Source organism: Perca fluviatilis, chromosome 1 (genome assembly GCF_010015445.1).
Source record: "Perca fluviatilis chromosome 1, GENO_Pfluv_1.0, whole genome shotgun sequence".
Classification (NCBI taxonomy): domain Eukaryota; kingdom Metazoa; phylum Chordata; class Actinopteri; order Perciformes; family Percidae; genus Perca; species Perca fluviatilis.
The window spans coordinates 3,400,915-3,424,261 of record NC_053112.1 but is presented as its reverse complement, the minus strand read 5'-3'; the positions used below and the strand labels follow the sequence as shown (position 1 = coordinate 3,424,261).

General features: G+C 41.7%; 2 protein-coding genes across 2 annotated transcripts in view; one reads left to right on the top strand and one right to left on the bottom strand.

Annotated features, from left to right (window-relative positions):
* Positions 1-10,837, bottom strand: part of rrbp1b (ribosome binding protein 1b) — a 35,069-nt gene extending 24,232 nt beyond the window's left edge. The window contains exons 1-10 of the mRNA XM_039805633.1: positions 10,390-10,837; positions 8,529-8,720; positions 7,868-8,016; positions 5,869-5,991; positions 4,484-4,636; positions 3,376-3,494; positions 1,939-2,092; positions 1,499-1,595; positions 636-715; positions 5-42 (exon numbers count right to left, since the gene is read on the bottom strand). Coding sequence (XP_039661567.1) covers positions 5-42; positions 636-715; positions 1,499-1,595; positions 1,939-2,092; positions 3,376-3,494; positions 4,484-4,636; positions 5,869-5,991; positions 7,868-8,016; positions 8,529-8,720; positions 10,390-10,837 — 1,553 coding nt within the window. The remainder of the gene's footprint in view (positions 1-4; positions 43-635; positions 716-1,498; positions 1,596-1,938; positions 2,093-3,375; positions 3,495-4,483; positions 4,637-5,868; positions 5,992-7,867; positions 8,017-8,528; positions 8,721-10,389) is intronic.
* A 3,129-nt stretch (positions 10,838-13,966) lies between these two features.
* LOC120551303 (protein PET117 homolog, mitochondrial) lies at positions 13,967-15,210 on the top strand. The gene is made up of 2 exons (XM_039788648.1): positions 13,967-14,161; positions 15,077-15,210. Exons 1-2 carry the CDS (start codon positions 14,066-14,068, stop codon positions 15,206-15,208), a joined length of 228 nt encoding a protein of 75 aa, XP_039644582.1. The 5' UTR covers positions 13,967-14,065; the 3' UTR covers positions 15,209-15,210.
* Positions 15,211-23,347: the final 8,137 nt, after the last annotated feature.

Below are 23,347 nucleotides of genomic sequence, written 5' to 3'. Positions count from 1 at the left end.
TTACCTGTTCTTCAGCTGCTCCACTTCAGACGACCGCTCCACCTGCACGCACACAAGTTGGAAAGTTACAACAATTAACACATTTTCAACGGTCTCCTGCCAGAGAGAAGCTCGGGGAAATGGGTGGCTGAAACTACAAGAAGTCGCTGTGGAGGAAAGTTTGTAATAAATTCACAAAACGCAACGAGCTCGGGAGATGTCTATTCTCTGTTTCAGAACAAGTTACCTCCATTTAACCCTCCTGTTGTCCTCGGGTCACATTTGACCCATTGCATTTTAACTCTAACCTAACCACAGCTACGGCCGGAAGTTACGCAAACTTACACAAAATCTGGCAAAATCTAGGCTAATATAATAATATAACTTTAATACTTTCATCCAGGAAACAAGTGTTTGTTCCTCGGGAGTGTTTTTAACCCAAACCGTGATCTTTCTCCTAAACTTAACAAGTTGTTTTGGTGTCTAAACTCAACTGTCGTCGCCGTAGCTATAACCCTCTAACCCAGAGCCACCATCGATGCGTCCGGAGCTTAGCGCCGCCCGAGACTGTTGTGATTGGTTTAAAGAAATGCAAACAACCCAGAATGCATCTGTGGTGTAGCCAGACCTTGAAGGTGAGGTATTCAGGTTATTACCTGGACTGCAGCCTGGTTCTCCAGCTGGACCTTGAGCTCCTGCAGTTCAGTCTCTCTGGACTCCAGCGCCCCCTGCTGCTCTGAGATACAAAGAGCAGGAAAACGAGTTAGTTTCTGGTACATTTGGACATGATGGGAACACAGAAGGTGTGCTGAAGGGAATGGGTTAGTTCCTGTGATAACTTCCGGACTAAGACATAGATGTGAGATACACTTGGTATGGACCAGGGGTAGATGCATAGACTGTTTAAACATACAACATGTAATTTTCTGCCGCTAGACGGTCTCTCAATCAAAACGATGGATGTAAACACAGACTTTTGATGACGTCGTGAAGTGGCATTATGGGAGTTGTAGTTTTCATTGTTTAACACGATTGCCGATTAAAATACAGATAGGATAGGTTACAGTTTTATCCACGTTTAATAACGTTTATTCATGTCATTCTGGTAAAATAGCTGCAGTTTCACCCACATAATTACGTTTCCTTGATTCAATTTGTATTGGTAGCTAACGTTAGGTAGCTAGTTGATCAGTTATCGAGCAAACAAGTTAACATTAGCTCAGCTAAAGCCACAATATCACAATATATTTCAGTCAGTTTTTGGATGTTTTCACAACCGGGGAGAAAAGGGTTTGTTGTAACATTACTCATCCCCGCTCAGAGACTAACTTCTCTTTACTTTATGTTTGTGTGGAGATGCGGCGGCCATCTTAGATACAGTCTATGGTTTGGACTAATAGACTCTGGAAGCAAAAACACAAACAAATCAAGCTTCTCTTATTACAGAGCTGGTTAGCATTTGTTAGCATTGTTGAAACCACAGGTCTGAGTTAGCTGCATGCTAACAGAAAACACTCACCGCTAACGGCAGCAGCTTCCTGCTTTGATGCGTTCAGCTCCAAACGCACTTCCTCCAGTCGCTTCTGCAGAGCGCGCTCAGTGTCCTCACGGGCCAGCTGCACAAACAGACAGAAAACACGGGTCACTTAGCAGCAGCTCCAACGTTATATTGGTTCTTTAACCGTCCTGTTGTCCTCGGGTCAAATTTGACCCAAATTTGACCCATTTTCAAAAAGTTTCTATACCGAATTTTCAGAAGAAATAACGTGGATGGCTCCATTCAATGCTCTCCGCAAGTTTTATTCAATTTTATAGCATTTGAATGTTTTTTTTATAAAAGAACATTGAAAAAAGTGACAAACGTCAGAAAAAGTGACAAAAACGTTCGATCACGGGAAGGCAACACAAGGGTTAAAAAAAGGAAACTACAAATGTAGCTGGTGGGTTTGTGTTTCTGACCTGGGCTTTGGCTAGTTCTTGCTCGGCGGCGGCCATCTTGGCCTCCAGACTCTTCCGGCGCTCTTCGTCGGCCCGCAGCGCGTCGGTACGCTCGGTCAACTCTCGACCCAGACGGACGCAGTCCTGCCTGAGACGGGCCAGCTCCGCATTCTGCCTGCAGGGAGAGTTAGGGTCACACAGGATGGTAGAGGCACAGTTGGTAGATGGACAGCAGTAAACTCTACGTCAACTACGAGTCCCAGAGAGCATTGCTGTAAGAACCAGCCAATCAGAGAGCTTCAGACTCTGTTGGTGAGTATCTAACAGGGGTGTCATGATTCTCCAAAATCCATGATTCAACTATTTTTTTTGCAGCAGGGACGGCAATGCCACAATGAGAGCCACTAGATGGCAGAAATGAACATTACACTAACGGTTTGAGTGTCTCTGAGTTTACGATGTGCACATGAATGCACCGTGGAGTCCCGTCACTGTCTGTGTGCTTCTTACTGTTTGCCCTAATTAAGCTGGATGTTGGCGTGAATGCTACGTACAATTTATAAACTGATAACTCCGATATGACACAAGTTAGAGCAGGGGCGATTCTAAGATCAGACCTTTAGGGAGGGACACTTTATAAGTCTCAGTAATAACGACCAATTTGACACAATGTTCTAACATTCAGCAATTTTAGTCGCTTACATTTCAATTTGGGTTCTAATCTGTGCCATGAAATTACCAACTTCTTCTCTGGGGACGACCAACTTTAAACTACACAACCGTCTCCTGCTCTCCCTCTGACAGACCAGATAGAGACTCAGCCAAAGGCGGGACTCTGACATCATAACCTCCTCTGATTGGCCAATGCCACGTTTCTGTTAACCCTTTCCTTGATGGGGTTCCAGGTGCGTAGCATCGGCGACAGACACCCAGGATATTACATCTGTTTCAAGGCTTTTGAACTTGTAATTGTTTGTCCTCTGTAACTAACAGACAAGTTCGCAAACTCTAACTTAAAGCATTAAAATAGATTTTAAATATTTTTTTATTATTGTTTTTTATTATTATAATTTTTAGGGGAGCTGAGATGAAATTTAGGGGTGCTTTAGCCCCCTTAAAAAGGGTCTAAAATCGGCAATGAGTTAGAGGTTGGAGAACTTGTTGGATGAATGTATAGCAATGGCCGATGCTGCTCATGGGTACTTTACCAACGTACAGACTTGACGTGACTTGTGTGTTACCTGCTCTCAGCCTGGCTGGTTGCCTGGTTGTGTTACCTGCTCTCGGCCTGGCTGGTTGCCTGGTTGTGTTACCTGCTCTCGGCCTGGCTGGTTTGCTTGGTTGTGTTACCTGCTCTCGGCCTGGCTGGTGGCCTGGTTTTGTTACCTGCTCTCGGCCTGGCTGGTGGCCTGGTTGTGTTACCTGCTCTCGGCCTGGCTGATGGCCTGGTTGTGTTACCTGCTCTCGGCCTGGCTGGTTGCCTGGTTCAAGGCGTCTCGGAGGATGGAGTTCTCCTGCTGCAGTCGGGCCAGCTGAGCATTCGGACCGTTCTCCAACTGGTCCTGAAGACTCCCGATCTGTTCCAGTTTAACAACCAGTTAGCTACACGTCATACACGTTGCATATCCGTGCCAGCTAACAACTCGTTAGCCATAACTCCACACCTGAGACTTACAGTTTTCTCCAACTGCTTACACACAAAATATTTTCATGTCACAACATTTTTGAAACCTCTCACTCAAAGTGCAAAACTACACCCCAAATCTCCAAAACCAGGAGCTATTTCTCAGCCTTTCACTCAGTTTCTAATGGCATAAAACACTTTTTTCAAAACATTACACACAATTCTCTACCTAAGACACAAAAATCTATCAGGAAGTGACTTGCATTCCTTTTCCAAACACAACCAATCAAAATGCTACACTTATTTACCAGGGCACACACACACACACACACTCCTCACATGTACAAACACAGTATGTCATAACTGAACACTAACCAATCACTGATTTAGTATAGGCCTATACAGAGGTCAAAGGTCAGATTACCTGTTTTGAACAATGGATGCCAACAATAGACAGAGAGCAAGGAGAGGAGGAGGAGGAGGAGGAGGAGACATGGGATGAGGAGGAGGAGGAGGAAGAAGGAGAGCCATCTCTGATGAGATCAGGGCCACACTTATTCATCATGTGATCAACCACGAGTTGACCAATGAGAGAAGCCCATCTTGAGTAGCTTTACAGTGGCGTCCATACTGCATGCAACTATCTAAAGACTATTTCAGCATTACTAATCAATCAGACTTTGTTTTGCACAAAGTGCATACAATGGCATGTATCCTGTACTGATGTCTTGCTGTTTCCTGTTGCTCTGGTCTCAAAACATCTGACCTAAGGACTACAGTTGAAAATTAGCCAGCTGGCTAACACTGGCACATTTACAGAGATGTTGATTAATGTCCTAAATAAATCAGAAAATTACTTGGACTTGCCTTCAAGAACTTTAGACTTGACTTGAAGCTTGCTTTGATGACCCACTAAAGAATTTAAAGTGAGTTGAACCATACCTTCTGGTTGAGCTGCTGCGTATGTTTCAGGTGTTCCTGGTTAGCTGCCTCCATTTTGGCCCGCATGGCGTCGACTTTCTGAACCTGAGCACTCAGCTCTGCCTTCAGACGGGCATCCAAAGACGCCGTCTTGGATTTCTCTGCACCAAGTTCCTGTAGAAGGAAACACGGCAAGCCAGTAACTTCTTGACTTCTTCCTATGAAAAACTGTAGGTCTTAAAGCGCCCATATAATGATAATTTTCAGGTTCATAATTGTATTTTAAGTTTGTACCAGAATAAGTTTACATGGTTTCATTATCAAAAAACACCATATTTTTGTTGTACTGCACAGCTCTCTCTCAGTGCTGCAGCTCCTCTTTTCACCCTGTGTTCAGGTCTCTGTTTTAGCTACAGAGTGAGACCTCTTTTCTTCTTCTGTACTATCTTTGATTGCACTCGCACATGCTCAGTAGCTCAGATCGTAGATCATGTCAGCTAGCTCCATAGACAGTAAAAGAAAGGCTGTTTCTCCAACTTCAGTCAGTTCCAAGGCAGGATCAGCTGGGAGACTTCTTCTAAACCAGGGAGCACATGGAAGTAGTTCTTTTGGAGATTATGGTGAACTTGTGTGTGTTGTAGCAGTGCTTTGCTATTGAGAACGAGGTAGCATGCTAACGGTTGCGGTTAGCCAGCTCGTTTCAGCTGGATTTTTTTCAAAGTGTGTATGTGTGTGGAAGCACCAGAGACACAAAATAACACCCCAAATCCCAGAAAAAGTGTTTTTTTCATAATATGGGCACTTTAAGCGACTAGGGTCGTCTAGCAACTCTCCATTGGCTTGCGAGCTGGAAAAACCAAATTCTACCCGGCCCAATCACATCGTGTATAGAGTCGGTGAGCGGGGCTTAACATAATGGCGTGAATTACCTGCTACTTGAAAACAAAGAAGATGGCCGCTGCTGCTGGCGAACAGCGGTCTTTGGACTCGGCTTTGGCCGCGACTCTGGAAGACTTGGAGTTAAACTTTTCTTTGAGAAAAGAACAAAGAATGGCACTGAAGTCATTCTTAAAAAAGGAAGATGTGTTGGGAGTTTAAAGTTTAATCTACCAGCTAGCATTGCTCTGGTTGGTTGTAGCGTTATCCTATTGTGTGCAGAGGGGAATGTGAAAGACAACCATTTGTCCCGCCCCTCGGATTGAGGCCTGACCAATGGGGAGTTCCCAAACCCAACATCTGGGTGTGGGTCTGGCTGGTCAGGCTATAACAACGATGCTTTACAAAGCATTTTTTTGGACTTCTTTCTGAAGATTGATGAATGCCCTCCAGAGTGATCAGAACTGCGTCCATGGCAACCCTTGACCAATCAGCAGAGCTGAAGGGACAGATCTTGCTGGCTGGCTCACCTTGCTGATGTCTCGGAGGCGAGTCTTGGCGGTGGCGGCGCTCTCCTGCTCGGCGGTCAGCAGCTTCTCTTTCTCCTCCAGCTGTTTCTTCAGATTGGACAGCGGGTCTCCTTTCTGACAGGCCTAACAAGTCAAACAGAATCAACTTTACTGTTTGATAAATTAAATATATTTAAGCCTTGTGTGTTGTCTTCCTGTCGACCGTGCAGTTTTTAGTTTTTCTGGGTTTTGGTCGTCTTTTCAACACTTTTATCACTATACCCGTTGTAGGGAACCATCCACGTTATTTCTTTTTGACAATTTGTTTGAAAGAAAACCCAAATTTCTGATATAGAAACTTTTTGAAAATGGGTCAAATTTGTGGCTGGGTTAGAGCAGGCGCACATACACTGAGAGGTATATACCTCGATGCAAAGGTCCAGGGTTAGAATCCGACCTGTGACGATTTCCTGCATGTCTCCCCTTTCTCACCTAGCTGTCCTGTCAAATTAAAGGCGGAAAAGCCCAAATCTTTAAGAAAATGGGTCAAATTTGACCCGAGGACAACAGGAGGGTTAAAAGCTTTCATCAACATGGAGAATATTTCACACTACAGCTGCTTTCAGGTCATTAGTAGTCTATATCGACGGAGATTCATTTAAGGGATTGCTCTGGATATTGTACCTGAACGCGTTCATTGAACGATAGTTCGTGAACTCGTTCATATTTTGGGCGAACTGAACGTACCATATTACTGCCTGATGAACATTACTGTGAACTCCTTCATTTTGGTGTCTGTGAACACCACGCTCTCTCAGTTTAACTTCGTCCAATAGGGTGCCAGATTTCTAGAGAGCCTTCCAGGCCAAAACCACGGCTAAAACACACCGTAAACGGGCCTTCATATGTAGCAGAAAAAACACCCAATCTGGCAACACCAGCCGCCAGTGTCGCACCACCGCATGGGTCATCAAAACAACAAGCAGCGTGGAGGCTTCATATGATCATTTAAACGGAAAAAAACGTCGGTGAGGATGCGAAAAATCTTTCATTTCTTGGGAAACTTTGCCCGCAGGCTTTCAAAAAGAAAATCCGCACTTCAGTCACATCCACAGCAAACCTGAAACGGCACGTTGGACTGATTGAATATGAAGACAAAATCTGACGCATAGTTTAAGTGTTAAAACTATAATAATTTCTGTCTGTGGTTCTATATGGGCTGTGGCAATAATTTGGAAAAATAATAGCTTGCAGCAACATATGGAAAAAAAGAACTGTGAACTTAGTTCAAAATGTTGAAGTATGAACTATGAACTGAACTAGTTCATTTCAAAATTTGCGAACTGAACTTTGAACTAGTTCATGTAGAAAGTGAACTTTCCCAACACTGGCTCTGCGGCCACCTAGGGTTCCGACAGATGCATGTCTTCTGTGTGTTGGCGTTCTAACCTCCGGTGGATTTGTGAGGACTATGGTTAACTGCTCCTCAGAATTCTGCAGGGTAAATCCAGACAGCTAGCTAGACTATCTGTCTGTCTGTCTGTCTGTCTGTCTAACAGCTAGCTAGACTATCTGTCCAATCGGAGTTTTCTGTTGCACGACTAAAACTACTTTTGAACGTCCACATGTTCCACCAAAACAAGTTCCTTCCCTCTAGAAACTATTTAGCAGAGGCACCGTGGCTCCGTCTGGAGCTTAGCGCCGCCCACGATGATTGTGATTGGTTTAAAGAAATGCCAATAAACCAGAGCACGTTTTCCTCCCATCCCGGGATGCTGTGTGGACTAGCCAGAACTTCCACCACAGCTCTGTGGAGGAAGGTCTGGCAATGTGAGAATAGTTAGCAGTTAGTTGATAAATGTATTGTCCGAAAAGCCTACTCTATATATAAAATATTTATGTTGACTTGAATTACTAATATACCATACTGGAGCAGATGTTCCTATACTTATGATTAAGTCTTTAGTGTACTCGGTCATATGTTACGGTTTGTTGTATGTTGTGTCTGAGTTGTATCTACCAGCTGCCAGGATTCGTGGCGGACTCCAGCCTTCTGGTTCAGGACCTCGGTGAGTTTGTGCATCTCGTGGTCACTGAGCGTCATGGTGGACACGGCGGACAGCAGTTCGCCGTACGGCAGCAGCAGGGACGAGTCTGCAGAGTTGCTCACTTAAAGAGAAACCAGGACAACACACAGCCCTGCGTTCAGCTCAGTTCAGTTTATTCACAAAAGTTTAAAGACAAGTACAATCAGAAGACATAATGCAGATATGGGAAATGGGACACGCTGCTGTTTGAAGCTTTTGTAAAAGGGGCCCAGACACAAGCAAAGAATACACATTATAAATATAATATTTGGATAAAAGGAACAGGTTTTATACACTCTATGAAATATCTGTTTTAATTTGACAGAGTACAGAAATATTCTACTTAAGTTAAAGTACTATTACTTTGATGAACTTTGATGAAAGTAAAAGTTACTTAGTAACTTTTTAACAGCGGGGTGGGAGGTGGGACAGATATGTGGGACCTCCGTGTCTAACTTTATATCTTTAAACGTTACAGTTACGGCTGAACATGACAGCAGAAAGAAACCAGTTTTGCAGATTTTCACATTTCTCTGTAATTCAAATCAGCGGCCATTTGTCAACAGGAAGTGATGTCGCGTTAGCGTGACTCACCTGGCTCCGCTTTGTTCTTGGACTTCTTCTTCTTGCTCGAGGTCTCCTTGGGTTCTTCAGTTTTACCCGCAGACGGTTCTTTGGTGACTTCAGAAACGACGTTCACCGGAGAAACATCCCCCACCGGCGCCACGGCCATGACCAGGACTTCCTTAGCAACGGTTTCCAACGCAGCAGACAGCTCCACCTTGGCTAAGATCAGATAAGACGAGATATGTCATAATGTAAGATATGATACTATAAGATACAATAAGGTAAGATACGATACGATACGTACATTAAGATAATATAATAGAGCAGGGCAATATATCGATGTCGTGATATGAGACTAGATTTTGTCTTAGATTTTGGATATCATAATATCGTGATACGACATAAGGGTCTTCTACTGGTTTTAGAGGCTGCATTACAGTGAAGTGATGTCATGTTCCAACATGGCAACATGACTTTGTGTAAACATACACGCCACTTTCCTAAAGTCAAGTGGCGTGTTATCTGTACTCATTTTGAGCTATCCACGTGTATGTCTACGCTGTTTACAGTGGACGATATTACGAATCCCACTATGGCCACGCCAAGACCCGCCTTTCAATAGCATTTATTGGCCAGGCTTCCACGAGAACGTAAGGTAACGTAACCCCATGTGTTCAGGTCCGATCCCCTGACCAATCGGCTATCCTAACCTTAACCACTCAAGGTCAAATGCCTGACCACAACCAATCGAGCTGCTTCGTACGGCAGGTCCAACGTCACACGCTTAGGAAAACAATAACCGGTTGGGTTTAGGAAAGAAACATCGGGGGAGGCTTAAAAAACAACATTAACCAAAAAAAGTGAAAGTGAAAGTCCTGTTTGACCCATCATCCTCCACCTCACAAACCTCCCTCTGCAGACTCACATCCTTTCATACTACTCGCTACGACGAAAGTTCACATGTAATGTAGGTCAAAGCAGGCCGAACTGCGTTGATAAACACGCTAAAAAGTGATTATGCATCTTGATATCCACATTACTGATGATTATTTATCTAAACTCTCATTGTGTAAATAATTTGCGAAAGCACCAATAGTCCACACTACAATTGTGGAATCGATATCGAGATATTTGGTCAAAAATATCGTGATATCTGATTTTCTCCATATCGCCCAGCCCTATAATATACACATAGGAGAAGTTTGCCTTCGGCAGTCGAGAGAACTGTATATACTGTAACTATACACACACTTAGCATATATAAGCTGTGTGTATATACTGTAACTATACACACACTTAGCATATATAAGCTGTGTGTATATACTGTAACTATACACACACTTAGCATATATGAGCTGTGTGTATATACTGTAACTATACACACACTTAGCATATATAAGCTGTGTGTATATACTGTAACTATACACACACTTAGCATATATAAGCTGTTGTGTATGTATGTAACCACTATACACACATATCAGCATATATGCTGTGTGTATATACTGTAAACTATACACACACATACCCTATACTATGCTTCTGTATATACTACAACTATACACACACTTAGCATATATAAGGTGTGTGTATATACTGTAACTATACACACACTTAGCATATATGTATACAAATGATCCACTGAAATATAGGGTAATGTAATGTCTATGTGAGAAGTCTCTCTGGGCCATGGGGTGCAGTACCCCCGTTATCCACTAAGCCCATGGTGGCTTTTAGACATGGAGCTCTTCCTGGGGGCTTGGTTCAAACCTTCTCTTGGTGGTGTGGTAGGTTTGTTCTCGACACATAAGGCACCATGTCATGTTTTTGAGATAATATACTAGGACTTTTTGACTTTCCAACATACTAAACTGTGACAATGCTTTACCTGACTGACCGACAGCTGACTTCTTCTTCTTCTTCTCCTTTGGCGACGAGGCTGGAGGAGACTCCACGGCGGTGGCGGTGACCACGGTGGGTTCTGGCTCCGGTTCAGGCGTGGCAGGTTTGGGTTCTGGCTCCGGTTCAGGCGTGGCAGGTTTGGGTTCAGGCTCCGCGGCGGCAGCAGCAGCGTGTTCGGGGTCAGGTTCTGGCTCGGTACAGGCCAGCGCCCCCTCTGGCTCCTCGCCGCCATCGCTTCCTGCTTCTGAACAGGCTTCGGGTGCTTCTTCTTTTGGCTTTGTTCTTCTTCTAACACTTCTTCTTCTTCTGTGGGCCTGGGGGCGGCGTTCAGGCTGCTGCGCCAGTGCCTCCCTGTATGACGATCTCCTTCTGGACACAGGTGGCAGGGAGGGCAATGCGAGCACCCAGATGACCTTGAAGCCCTCGAACACCATAGGAGCCGAGAGTTGGGGGTGCTGGCGTCCATGGCTGCTCTCGGAAGGCTGCGCTCCGAGAAGCTGCTCACAGGACAGGAAGGCTGCTCACAGGAACAGGAAGGCTGCTCACAGGAACGGAGCTGCTCACGGAGTGCTCAAGTCTGCTCATGGAAGGCTCCCAGGAAAGGAGGCTGCTCACAGGAAGGCTGCTCACAAGAAGGCTGCACACAGGAACGAGGCTCTCACAGACAGAGGCTGCTCACTGGAGGCTCTCACAGGAACAGGAAGGCTGCTCAGGAGGAGCTGCTACAGAAGTCTGCCAAGGCAGGGAGGCTGCTCTACAGGAACAGAGCTGCTCATGGAAGGGCTAGAGACTCAGACACTCCCCATCACTCAAGGCAGACTTACAGGCCCTGAAAGCCTTAGGGGTCTACGATGGCGGAGGGGTGGGGCCTCAGACGGTCACTTTTGTATTTCTTTAACTCAGCCAGCTAATTTAACCCCCCTGCTTTTTTAAAATACTTCTTTATTTGCTCATTTACCTGTCCCCACCTGTTACAGCACTACCTATTAACCCTACACCTTTGCATTTTCCTTTTTTCTTTTTTTCTTTACTTTTTTTTTTCCTATCCTTCTTTTTTTCTTCTCTTTCCTTCTTTCTTTTCTATTCTTTTTTTATCCACTATCTTTTTCTCCTCCTCTATTGGTTTGTTTTGGGTGGGATTTTCCACAAAGATTACAATACCTACACTACACAGCTTACCTATATTTTCAATATATATAACCTCTGTTTCTAAACTTACACTTTAATCCATTTAGATAAAGGTCAATTATGTAAAACTAGTATTTTTATTGAGTTTTACTGCAGTAAAGTATCAGAATAGTTCAAAACTGACAGCAGATATGTATTGATATAATATATAAGGAAATGTGATAAATGTTGGATGTAAAATGTAGTTTAAATGGCTGGAAATCCACTAACTTATACTCAGCGTTTGGGTACATTGTGTTCCCAATACTTCTACCACTTTACAGTAAGAGTTTGAGGCAGAAACAGTATTTCTGGTGAGTTTTACTGCAGAATGTAGTATATTTGTGGTTTGATAATCTTTCTGCTTCTGTATTGTTTTGTGCTGTGTGTTTTTAATTTATAATTCTGGTTTATTTTTTATCATATGTTTCATTTCCACCCCTGAACTAATGGTCCTTATTAATTCCAACGTTCCCCTTCACTATACAGTCCTTACACACCGGGCTAAAACACACACACAACAACACAAACCAACAAAAAAACAAACACACACAACACACACACAACAAGAGAGAGACCACACAAACACACACAAAAAAACACACACAGAAACACACAACAGAACCACACACACGGATAAAGACACACAAACACACACACATTCACAAACACAGATGGAGACACGCATGCACGCACGCACGCACGCACGCACGTACACACACATACACATACATCACGTGTTTTAGTTTAATATTATTATTATTATTATTATTATTATATTTTAAATAAACATTAGTCCCTAACAGACAGATGTTCCTCTGTCCTGATAGACAGACATAGCCTACAGACAGATGTTTCTCTGTCCTGATAGACAGACAGACAGACAGACAGACAGATGTTTGACCTGACAGACAGACTTTATGGATTCCCAAGGGGATATTTAAGATGATGTGTCTTTCCCAGATGTTTCTAAAGTAAATAATTTATTAAAAATATTTTACTTTGATGAAAACGTGTCTCCCTCGTTCTTCATATGAAAACATCCAGTCTCTTCTGACGGTCGGAAGTCTATTTTTGACCATTTTTGATTATTTTATTTTTTTTGTATAAAAAAGTATAAAAACCAACCCTTTTTATGTAACTATTCAGCGTCAGTGTGAGCCAGCCTCTTCCCTCTGAGGAGCGGTCTCTCCGGCCCGGTAGTTTCAGACCAAAGGTTGAGTTTTTAAAGAGTTTTAATGAGTTAGTAGAGAGTTTTCTCACCTCAGCGGAGTCCGTCAGGCTGCGGAGTCGTGGCACTTTCTCTGAACGGGAGCACAAGCCCCGCCCCCCGCCGGCAGCGCGGCCCCTCATTGGTCAGCGGCGTCTCTGATTGGCTGGGGCGGGAGGGGGATCACCGCAACTTCGCCCAATGGCCTCATGGGAGATGTAGTTAAGTGATAAATGTTGATGTTCTAGATTTGATTTATAAAAATATATATACCTGATAATATATACTGATAAAAAATACAAACTGATTTAAGAATCAAACTTTACTTACAGATATTTAATGTTTTGATATTTTGTCTGTGCTGCATTTTAAATAAAGTTAATGCTGATTGAGTTATTTTGTTTTATTAGTATTTAAATATATAGAAAGCATACAAAACATCGAACTCCAATATAATTTAGGTTTAAAATATTTATGTTTTATTTTTTTATTATTGTGAATTAAAATAAATTTAGTTTCCGAGTCAGAAATAATGAAGAAAAAACTTTACTTAATAATTAGTATTTTAGTAGTATTATAAGTAGTATTATATTAGTATTATATCGTATTTTAGTAGTATTATAAGTATTATTTCTGTGACAGAAGTAATACAAACTGTATCTAATTAAATGTTTTGAATTATAAAAAAGTTGTGTAACAAAAATGACACCTTTCTAAACAACGGTACACCTCTTGTGTGCGTGTGTGTGTGTGTCTGTGTGTGTCTTTGTGTGTGTGTGTCTCTGTTTGTGTATGTGTGTGTGTGTGTGTGTCTGTGTGTGTGTGTGTATGTTAATTACATAAAATAAACAATTAGATAAATAAATAAAAAATAATAAAAAAATTGAAGAAATTAATAGAAAAAATAAATAATCAAAAAAAATGTTTTACTTCCTTTAAAAATAAATATAAAAATAAATAAATAGTAATAAAAAACTTTTATTTACTATCAAAAAATAAAAATAGAAAAAATTAAATAAATAATAAAAGAATTATAAAAAAAATCAACTTCCTTCCAAATTTAAAATAAATAATTTAAATTTAACAAAAAAACCTTTTCCGTCCTTCCTTCATGATAATGATGAAACAACCTTTGACCGTCTCAGTCCTGTACCACCAGAGGGAGATGTTCACAAAGAGAAGAAGAAACTACACCAGCAATAGAAGAAGACGAAGAAGAAGAGTCGCTAACAACAGCATCAGAGCCAGTTAGCAGCTGGCTAACGTGAAGCTAAAGGCTAACGGCATGTCTACAACCTCTAAAGTGGTTCTGGGAGTTTCTGTGGTTCTGACTCTGAGCACCGTGGCTGGTGTTCACCTCAACCAGTCCTGGGACAGACAGGTAAACCGGTCCGTACCGAGCAGAGCCGGACTAAACGCTAACAGCAAGGCTAACAGTTAGCTACGTCAGCTAGCCGTTAGCTGCGGAGCTATGAGGTCACAAGAAGTTAACGGACTTTTTATCATTTCAAATTAAAACGCTGACGATGTTTAAACATAAATATGTAAAGAGATGTGTTTTGCGGACAGACTGTTAACAGATATAACTGTAGCTAAAGATGAATAATAAATAGTGTCAGGCTAAAACAGCGGCAGCTAAGAAACACATTCGGTCCAGATTTTCAAAATAAAAGCGCCAGAGAAACTCCTGCGAAGCGACTAGCTGCTGTTTGTTTTAGTGACTTTTTAACGTTTAATTCTGAGGTATACGTGCAGTTTAGTGTCCCAAATTCCCCATACAATGCCTTAATTACTTATGAACCTGCTAAACCCCCTGTGCTACCTTAACCACAACCTGTCTCAAATAAGACTCTCAATAAAAAAAATGTAAATGAAAAAAGTTGAAACAAAATATATAAGACCCTCATCATTTAGGACACTCAGTTTTAGGAAAATAATTTGGGACACTAAACTCCACGTATACCTCATTCTGATAATTCATTACATTTCATATCAGGAAATTACTTTTGAGACTTAAGTTCAGTAAATATCAGAACATTTTACTCAAGTAATATTCTAAAAGGGGATTTTAACTTCTACCAAAGTCATTTGAGTCTCGTACTATTACTTGTACTTTTAATCAAGTACTCTATAATACAATAATATAAATATAATATATGAAAGTCAAAGGTTGCTTGGCTGTGTCTCCCCCTCGCGGCTGTTTTCCGGTTACTTGATGCTTGTGTGTGTGTGTGTGTGTGTGTGTGTGTGTGTGTGTGTGTGTGTGTGTGTGTGTGTGTGTGTGTGTGTGTCTCAGCGTCTGCACGAGGGTGTAGTCCGAGATCTGGAGCGCCTGGAGAGGAAGAAGGAGAACCTGAGGCTGCTGGAGGAGCAGAGGACACTGACCACACAGCTGGAGGCAGAGAGACAGCGCAGACAGACAGGCTGAGACAGGTAAACACACTGAGACAGACAGTTTTTAATGTTTGGATTATCTTCTGGATGAATGGATGAGTAGTTCTGTCTCTAAAATGTGGATCAGTGTTTCCTAAAAGTCCAAGATGACGTCCTCAGATATCTCGTTTTGTCCACAACTCAACGATATTCAGTGTCCTGTCCCAGAGGAGAGAAGAATCTAGAACATATCCATATTTAACACGCTGACATCACACTAGTTCACCTGTTTTATCATAAAGAAATGACTCAAAAAGAGCCTGATGTTTGCCTGATGTTTACCTGATGTTTACCTGATGTTTACCTGATGTTTGCCTGATGTTTGCCTGATGTTTACCTGATGTTTACCTGATGTTTGCCTGATGTTTGTCTGATGTTTGTCTGATGTTTGCCTGATGTTTACCTGATGTTTGCCTGATGTTTGCCTGATGTTTGCCTGATGTTTACCTGATGTTTGCCTGATGTTTGCCTGATGTTTACCTGATGTTTGCCTGATGTTTGCCTGATGTTTACCTGATGTTTGCCTGATGTTTGCCTGATGTTTGTCTGATGTTTGCCTGATGTTTGCCTGATGTTTGCCTGATGTTTGCCTGATGTTTACCTGAGATGTTTTGCCTGATGTTTGCCTGATGTTTTCACCTGATGTTTGCCTGATGTTTACCTGTGTTGCCTGATGTTTTACCCTGATGTTTACCTGATGTTTACCTGATGTTTGCCTGATGTTTGTCTGATGTTTGTCTGATGTTTGCCTGATGTTTACCTGATGTTTGCCTGATGTTTGCCCGATGTTTGCCTGATGTTTACCTGATGTTTGCCTGTGTTTGCCTGATGTTTACCTGATGTTTGCCTGATGTTTTGCTTGACTGTTTACCCGATGTTTGCCGATGTTTGCCTGAGATGTTTACCTGATGTTTGCCTGATGTTTGCCTGATGTTTACCTGATGTTTGCCTGATGTTTGCCTGAGATGTTTGCCTGATGTTTGTCTGATGTTTGCCTGAGATGTTTGCCTGATGTTTACCTGATGTTTGCCCGTGTTTGCCTGATGTTTACCTGATGTTTACCTGATGTTTGCCTGAGATGTTTGCCTGATGTTTGCCTGATGTTTACCTGATGTTTGCCTGATGTTTGCCTGATGTTTACCTGATGTTTGCCTGATGTTTGCCTGATGTTTACCTGATGTTTGCCTGATGTTTGCCTGATGTTTACCTGATGTTTGCCTGATGTTTGCCTGATGTTTGCCTGATGTTTGCCTGATGTTTGCCTGATGTTTGCCTGATGTTTGCCTGATGTTTACCTGAGATGTTTACCTGATGTTTCCCCTTTTCTGATGTTCTGTGTTTTGTTGTGATGTTGCTGATGTTTGCTGATGTTTCCTGATGTTTTTGTTTACCTGGGATGTTTACCTGAGATGTTTGCCCGAGGATGTTTACCTGGATGTTTGCCCTGATGTTTACCTGATGTTTACCTGGATGTTTACCTGAGATGTTTACCTGGATGTTTACCTATTTTACACCTGAGATGTTTACCGAGATGTTTGCCTGAGATGTTTACCTGGATGTTTGCCTGTGTTTACCTGAGATGTTTACCTGAGATGTTACCTGAGATGTTTACCGAGATGTTATGGGGCCGTACCATGATGGTAGTACAAACCAGGGTGCAGGATGGTTTAGAGTTAAAAACCACATGAATCAGGTATTGGTACCAGGCATCAACTTTTAACCAGCTTTGCACACCCCAACTAGAGCAAAAAGCAATTGATGAGACAATAAAGACAAAATTAGGGAAGAATTGTTAAAAGGGGTTGGCGATGGTTATTTGGTTGATGTATGTTGTAGTTGAGTAGTGTTCTTTGATGTTTTCCTATGTTCCTGGTACGATGTTTACCTATGTTTACCTGTGTTTCCTGATGTTTTACCTGTGTTTCCTGATGTTTACCTGAGATGTTTACTGGGATGTTCCGGATGTTTACCTATGTTACCCTGGAGATGTTTACCTGAGATGTTTACCCCGAGTGTTTACCTATGTTTGCCCGTTCCTATGTTTTGTTGTTTTTGTGTTTGAGTGTTTACCTGATGTTCAGATGTTGTGATGCTTTACCGTTTTTCCCTATGTACCGGGTGCGGATGTTTTCCGGTGTTTGCCTTGTTTACTGTGTTCTGGATGTTTACCTGGTGTTTGCCTGATGTCTTGTGTACCCGTGTTTACTGGGTGCCTATGTTTACCCTGGATGTTACCTGGATGTTTGCCTGGATGTTGCCTGTGTTTACCGATGTTTACCTGAGATGTTTACCTGATGTTTCGTGTTTGCCTGTGTTTACCTGATGTTTGCCTGATGTTTACCTGAGTGTTTGTACCTGATGTTCCTGATGTTCTTTCCTATTTTTACCTGATGTTTCCTGATGTTTGCCCTGTGTTCTGGATGTTTGCCTGATGTTTACCTGATGTTTGCCTGATGTTCCTGTGTTCTTCCTGATGTTTCCTGATGTTTCCTATGTTGCTGATGTTTGCCTGATGTTTGCCTGATGTTTGTCTGATGTTTGCCTGATGTTTGCCTGATGTTTACCTGATGTTTGCCTGATGTTTGTCTGATGTTTGCCTGATGTTTCGCCTGAGATGTTTGCTGATGTTTGCCTGATGTTTGCCTGCATTTGTGATGTTTACCTGATGTTTGCCTGATGTTTGCCTGATGTTTGCCTGATGTTTGCCTGAGATGTTTGCCTGATGTTTGTCTGATGTTTGCCTGATGTTTGCCTGATGTTTACCTGATGTTTACCTGATGTTTACCTGATGTTTGCCTGATGTTTACCTGATGTTTGCCTGATGTTTGCCTGATGTTTGCCTGAGATGTTTGCCTGAGATGTTTGCCTGATGTTTTACCTGATGTTTGCCTGATGTTTGCCTGATGTTTGCCTGATGTTTGCCTGATGTTTGCCTGAGATGTTTGCCTGATGGTTGCCTGATGGTTGCCTGAGATGTTTGCCTGATGTTTACCTGATGTTTACCTGATGTTTACCTGATGTTTGCCTGATGTTTGCCTGATGGTTGCCTGAGATGTTTGCCTGATGTTTGCCTGAGATGTTTGCCTGATGTTTGCCTGATGTTTGCCTGAGATGTTTGCCTGATGTTTGCCTGATGTTTACCTGATGTTTACCTGATGTTTACCTGATGTTTGCCTGATGTTTACCTGATGTTTGCCTGAGATGTTTGCCTGATGTTTGCCTGATGTTTACCTGATGTTTACCTGATGTTTGCCTGATGTTTGCCTGATGTTTGCCTGATGTTTGCCTGATGTTTGCCTGTTTACCTGATGTTTGCCTGATGTTTGCCTGATGTTTGTCTGATGTTTGCCTGATGTTTGCCTGATGTTTACCTGATGTTTGCCTGATGTTTGTCTGATGTTTGCCTGATGTTTGCCTGAGATGTTTGTCTGATGTTTGCCTGATGTTTGCCTGAGATGTTTGTCTGATGTTTGTCTGATGTTTGTGTGATGTTTGCCTGATGTTTGCCTGATGTTTGCCTGAGATGTTTGCCTGAGATGTTTGCCTGATGTTTACCTGATGTTTGCCTGATGTTTGCCTGATGTTTGCCTGATGTTTGCCTGAGATGTTTGCCTGATGTTTGTCTGATGTTTGCCTGATGTTTGTCTGATGTTTACCTGATGTTTGCCTGATGTTTGCCTGATGTTTGCCTGAGATGTTTGCCTGAGATGTTTGCCTGAGATGTTTGCCTGATGTTTGCCTGATGTTTGCCTGATGTTTGCCTGATGTTTGCCTGAGATGTTTGCCTGATGTTTGCCTGATGTTTGCCTGATGTTTGCCTGATGTTTGCCTGATGTTTACCTGATGTTTGCCTGATGTTTGCCTGATGTTTGCCTGATGTTTGCCTGAGATGTTTGTCTGATGTTTGCCTGATGTTTGCCTGAGATGTTTGTCTGATGTTTGTCTGATGTTTGTCTGATGTTTGTCTGATGTTTGCCTGATGTTTGCCTGATGTTTGCCTGATGTTTGCCTGATGTTTGCCTGATGTTTGCCTGATGTTTGTCTGATGTTTGCCTGATGTTTGCCTGATGTTTGCCTGATGTTTACCTGATGTTTGCCTGATGTTTGTCTGATGTTTGCCTGAGATGTTTGTCTGATGTTTGTCTGATGTTTGTCTGATGTTTGTCTGATGTTTGCCTGATGTTTGCCTGATGTTTGTCTGATGTTTGCCTGATGTTTGCCTGATGTTTGCCTGATGTTTACCTGATGTTTGTCTGATGTTTGCCTGATGTTTGCCTGATGTTTGCCTGATGTTTGTCTGATGTTTGCCTGATGTTTGCCTGATGTTTGCCTGATGTTTGCCTGATGTTTACCTGATGTTTGCCTGATGTTTGCCTGAGATGTTTACCTGAGATGTTTACCTGAGATGTTTACCTGATGTTTACCTGAGATGTTTACCTGATGTTTACCTGAGATGTTTACCTGAGATGTTTACCTGAGATGTTTACCTGATGTTTACCTGAGATGTTTACCTGAGATGTTTACCTGGGGCCTGTACCATGATGGTAGTTGAACAAACTCAGGGTTGCAGGATTGGTTTAGAGTTGACAAAACCAAACCGATGCAATCAGGCTTTATTGGTACCATGACGCAGCTTATCAACTTTCTCTGTTAACTCAGGCTTTGATCCTTAAACTCTGATTACTCCCCGCGCGCGTGCACATAAAAGAGTGACATCGGCACCGAACAACCAATCACGTTCAATATGGATAGAGCGAGAGCAATATATTTTTCTGCGAAGGAGCAAGAAATTATTTTAGAATATAAAAATGTTTTTCAAGCACGCAGTAATACCGTCTCTGCTGCCAAAGCAAGAGAACAATCTTGGAGGAAGATTGCTGATTGCGTTAATGCGGAAGTTAAAGAAATACATTCTATAGGCCATTAATGTGAAATTATGAATATAGGCTAATCATATTAAAAATGTATTAAATAAAATGAAAATGTGTGTATGTATATATATATATATATATGTATGTATGTATGTGTGTATATATATATATATATATATATATATATATTATATATGTGTGTGTATGTTTGTAAAATGTGAATGTATTAGCTTTGACATCCTAAGAAAGATTAATATTAATTGATTTTAGATGCAACCCCCAACTCCAAACGTTCTTGGCAGCAGATCAAGACAAAATATAAAAATATAATTCAAAGTGGTGAGTATTTATCACAACCTTTTATTATTTTTGTGAATATTTTATCACAAACACTTCTTTGCAGCAAAGGTGAAGCCATTGCAATGATTGCAACAGAGAACAGCAGCTGGGAATTAATTACGTCACCTATATTTTTCTTTGCTCACCGCTGATTGGTCAAACTTCAGACTGAGATCTCAAATCCAGAACATAACCTGCCCCGGAGCAGGTTAGCCGTGCAGCGTAAGATACCATGGCAACGAACACCGATTAAAGCCGAGCTACTTTCATAGTACCTAAAACCCAGGGTTGGTGGAAACTAAACTGAAACATAGCTGGCTAGCCACCTAAACCAGCTTCATGGTATAGGCCCCTGATGTTTACCTGAGATGTTTACCTGAGATGTTTACCTGATGTTTACCTGAGATGTTTACCTGATGTTTACCTGAGATGTTTGCCTGATGTTTACCTGAGATGTTTACCTGAGATGTTTACCTGATGTTTACCTGAGATGTTTACCTGATGTTTACCTGAGATGTTTACCTGATGTTTACCTGAGATGTTTACCTGAGATGTTTACCTGAGATGTTTACCTGAGATGTTTACCTGAGATGTTTACCTGAGATGTTTGCCTGAGATGTTTGCCTGAGATGTTTGCCTGAGATGTTTACCTGAGATGTTTACCTGATGTTTACCTGAGATGTTTACCTGAGATGTTTACCTGAGATGTTTGCCTGATGTTTACCTGAGATGTTTGCCTGAGATGTTTACCTGAGATGTTTGCCTGATGTTTACCTGAGATGTTTACCTGAGATGTTTGCCTGAGATGTTTACCTGAGATGTTTACCTGAGATGTTTACCTGAGATGTTTGCCTGATGTTTACCTGAGATGTTTACCTGAGATGTTTGCCTGATGTTTACCTGATGTTTGTCTGATGTTTGTCTGATGTTTGTCTGATGTTTGTCTGATGTTTGTCTGATGTTTACCTGATGTTTGCCTGATGTTTGTCTGATGTTTGCCTGATGTTTGTCTGATGTTTACCTGATGTTTGCCTGATGTTTGCCTGATGTTTGCCTGAGATGTTTGCCTGAGATGTTTGCCTGATGTTTGCCTGATGTTTGCCTGATGGTTGCCTGAGATGTTTGCCTGATGTTTGCCTGATGTTTGCCTGATGTTTGCCTGATGTTTGCCTGATGTTTGCCTGATGTTTGCCTGATGTTTGCCTGATGTTTGCCTGAGATGTTTGTCTGATGTTTGCCTGATGTTTGCCTGAGATGTTTGTCTGATGTTTGTCTGATGTTTGTCTGATGTTTGCCTGATGTTTGCCTGATGTTTGCCTGATGTTTGCCTGATGTTTGTCTGATGTTTGCCTGATGTTTGCCTGATGTTTGCCTGATGTTTGCCTGATGTTTGCCTGATGTTTGTCTGATGTTTGCCTGAGATGTTTGTCTGATGTTTGTCTGATGTTTGTCTGATGTTTGTCTGATGTTTGCCTGATGTTTGCCTGATGTTTGTCTGATGTTTGCCTGATGTTTGCCTGATGTTTGCCTGATGTTTACCTGATGTTTGTCTGATGTTTGCCTGATGTTTGCCTGATGTTTGCCTGATGTTTGCCTGATGTTTGCCTGATGTTTGCCTGATGTTTGTCTGATGTTTGCCTGATGTTTGTCTGATGTTTGCCTGATGTTTGCCTGATGTTTGCCTGAGATGTTTACCTGAGATGTTTACCTGAGATGTTTACCTGAGATGTTTACCTGAGATGTTTACCTGATGTTTACCTGAGATGTTTACCTGATGTTTACCTGAGATGTTTACCTGAGATGTTTACCTGAGATGTTTACCTGATGTTTACCTGAGATGTTTACCTGAGATGTTTACCTGGGGCCTGTACCATGATGGTAGTTGAACAAACTCAGGGTTGCAGGATTGGTTTAGAGTTGACAAAACCAAACCGACGCAATCAGGGCTTTATTGGTACCATGACGCAGCTTATCAACTTTCTCTGTTAACTCAGGCTTTGATCCTTAAACTCTGATTACTCCGTACGGCGCATAAAAGAGTGACATCGGCACCGAACAACCAATCACGTTCAATATGGATAGAGCGAGAGCAATATATTTTTCGAAGGGGCGAGCAAGAAATTATTTTAGAATATAAAAATGTTTTTCAAGCGGCCAGTAATACCGTCTCTGCTGCCAAAGCAAGAGAACAATCTTGGAGGAAGATTGCTGATTGCGCAAGCGGGAAGTTAAAGAAATACATTCTATAGGCCATTAATGTGAAATTATGAATATAGGCTAATCATATTAAAAATGTATTAAATAAAATGAAAATGTGTGTATATATATATATATATATATATATATATATATATATATATATATATATATATATATATATATATGTATGTATGTATGTGTGTATATATATATATATATATATATATATATATATGTGTGTGTGTATGTTTGTAAAATGTGAATGTATTAGCTTTGACATCCTAAGAAAGATTAATATTAATTGATTTTTAGATGCAACCCCAACTCCAAACGTTCTTGGCAGCAGATCAAGACAAAATATAAAAATATAATTCAAAGTGGTGAGTATTTATCACAACCTTTTATTATTTTTGTGAATATTTTATCACAAACACTTCTTTGCAGCAAAAGGTGAAGCCATTGCAATGATTGCAACAGAGAACAGCAGCTGGGAATTAATTACGTCACCTATATTTTTCTTTGCTCACCGCTGATTGGTCAAACTTCAGACTGAGATCTCAAATCCAGAACATAACCTGCCCCGGAGCAGGTTAGCCGTGCAGCGTAAGATACCATGGCAACGAACACCGATTAAAGCCGAGCTACTTTCATAGTACCTAAAACCCAGGGTTGGTGGAAACTAAACTGAAACATAGCTGGCTAGCCACCTAAACCAGCTTCATGGT

Bases quoted from the DNA above. Each gene is read 5' to 3' on its own strand.
- LOC120551303 (XM_039788648.1), top strand. From the start codon at position 14,066: ATGTCTACAACCTCTAAAGTGGTTCTGGGAGTTTCTGTGGTTCTGACT. The intron at 14,162-15,076 runs GTAAACCGGTCC...TGTGTGTCTCAG, and splicing joins ACCAGTCCTGGGACAGACAG to CGTCTGCACGAGGGTGTAGT.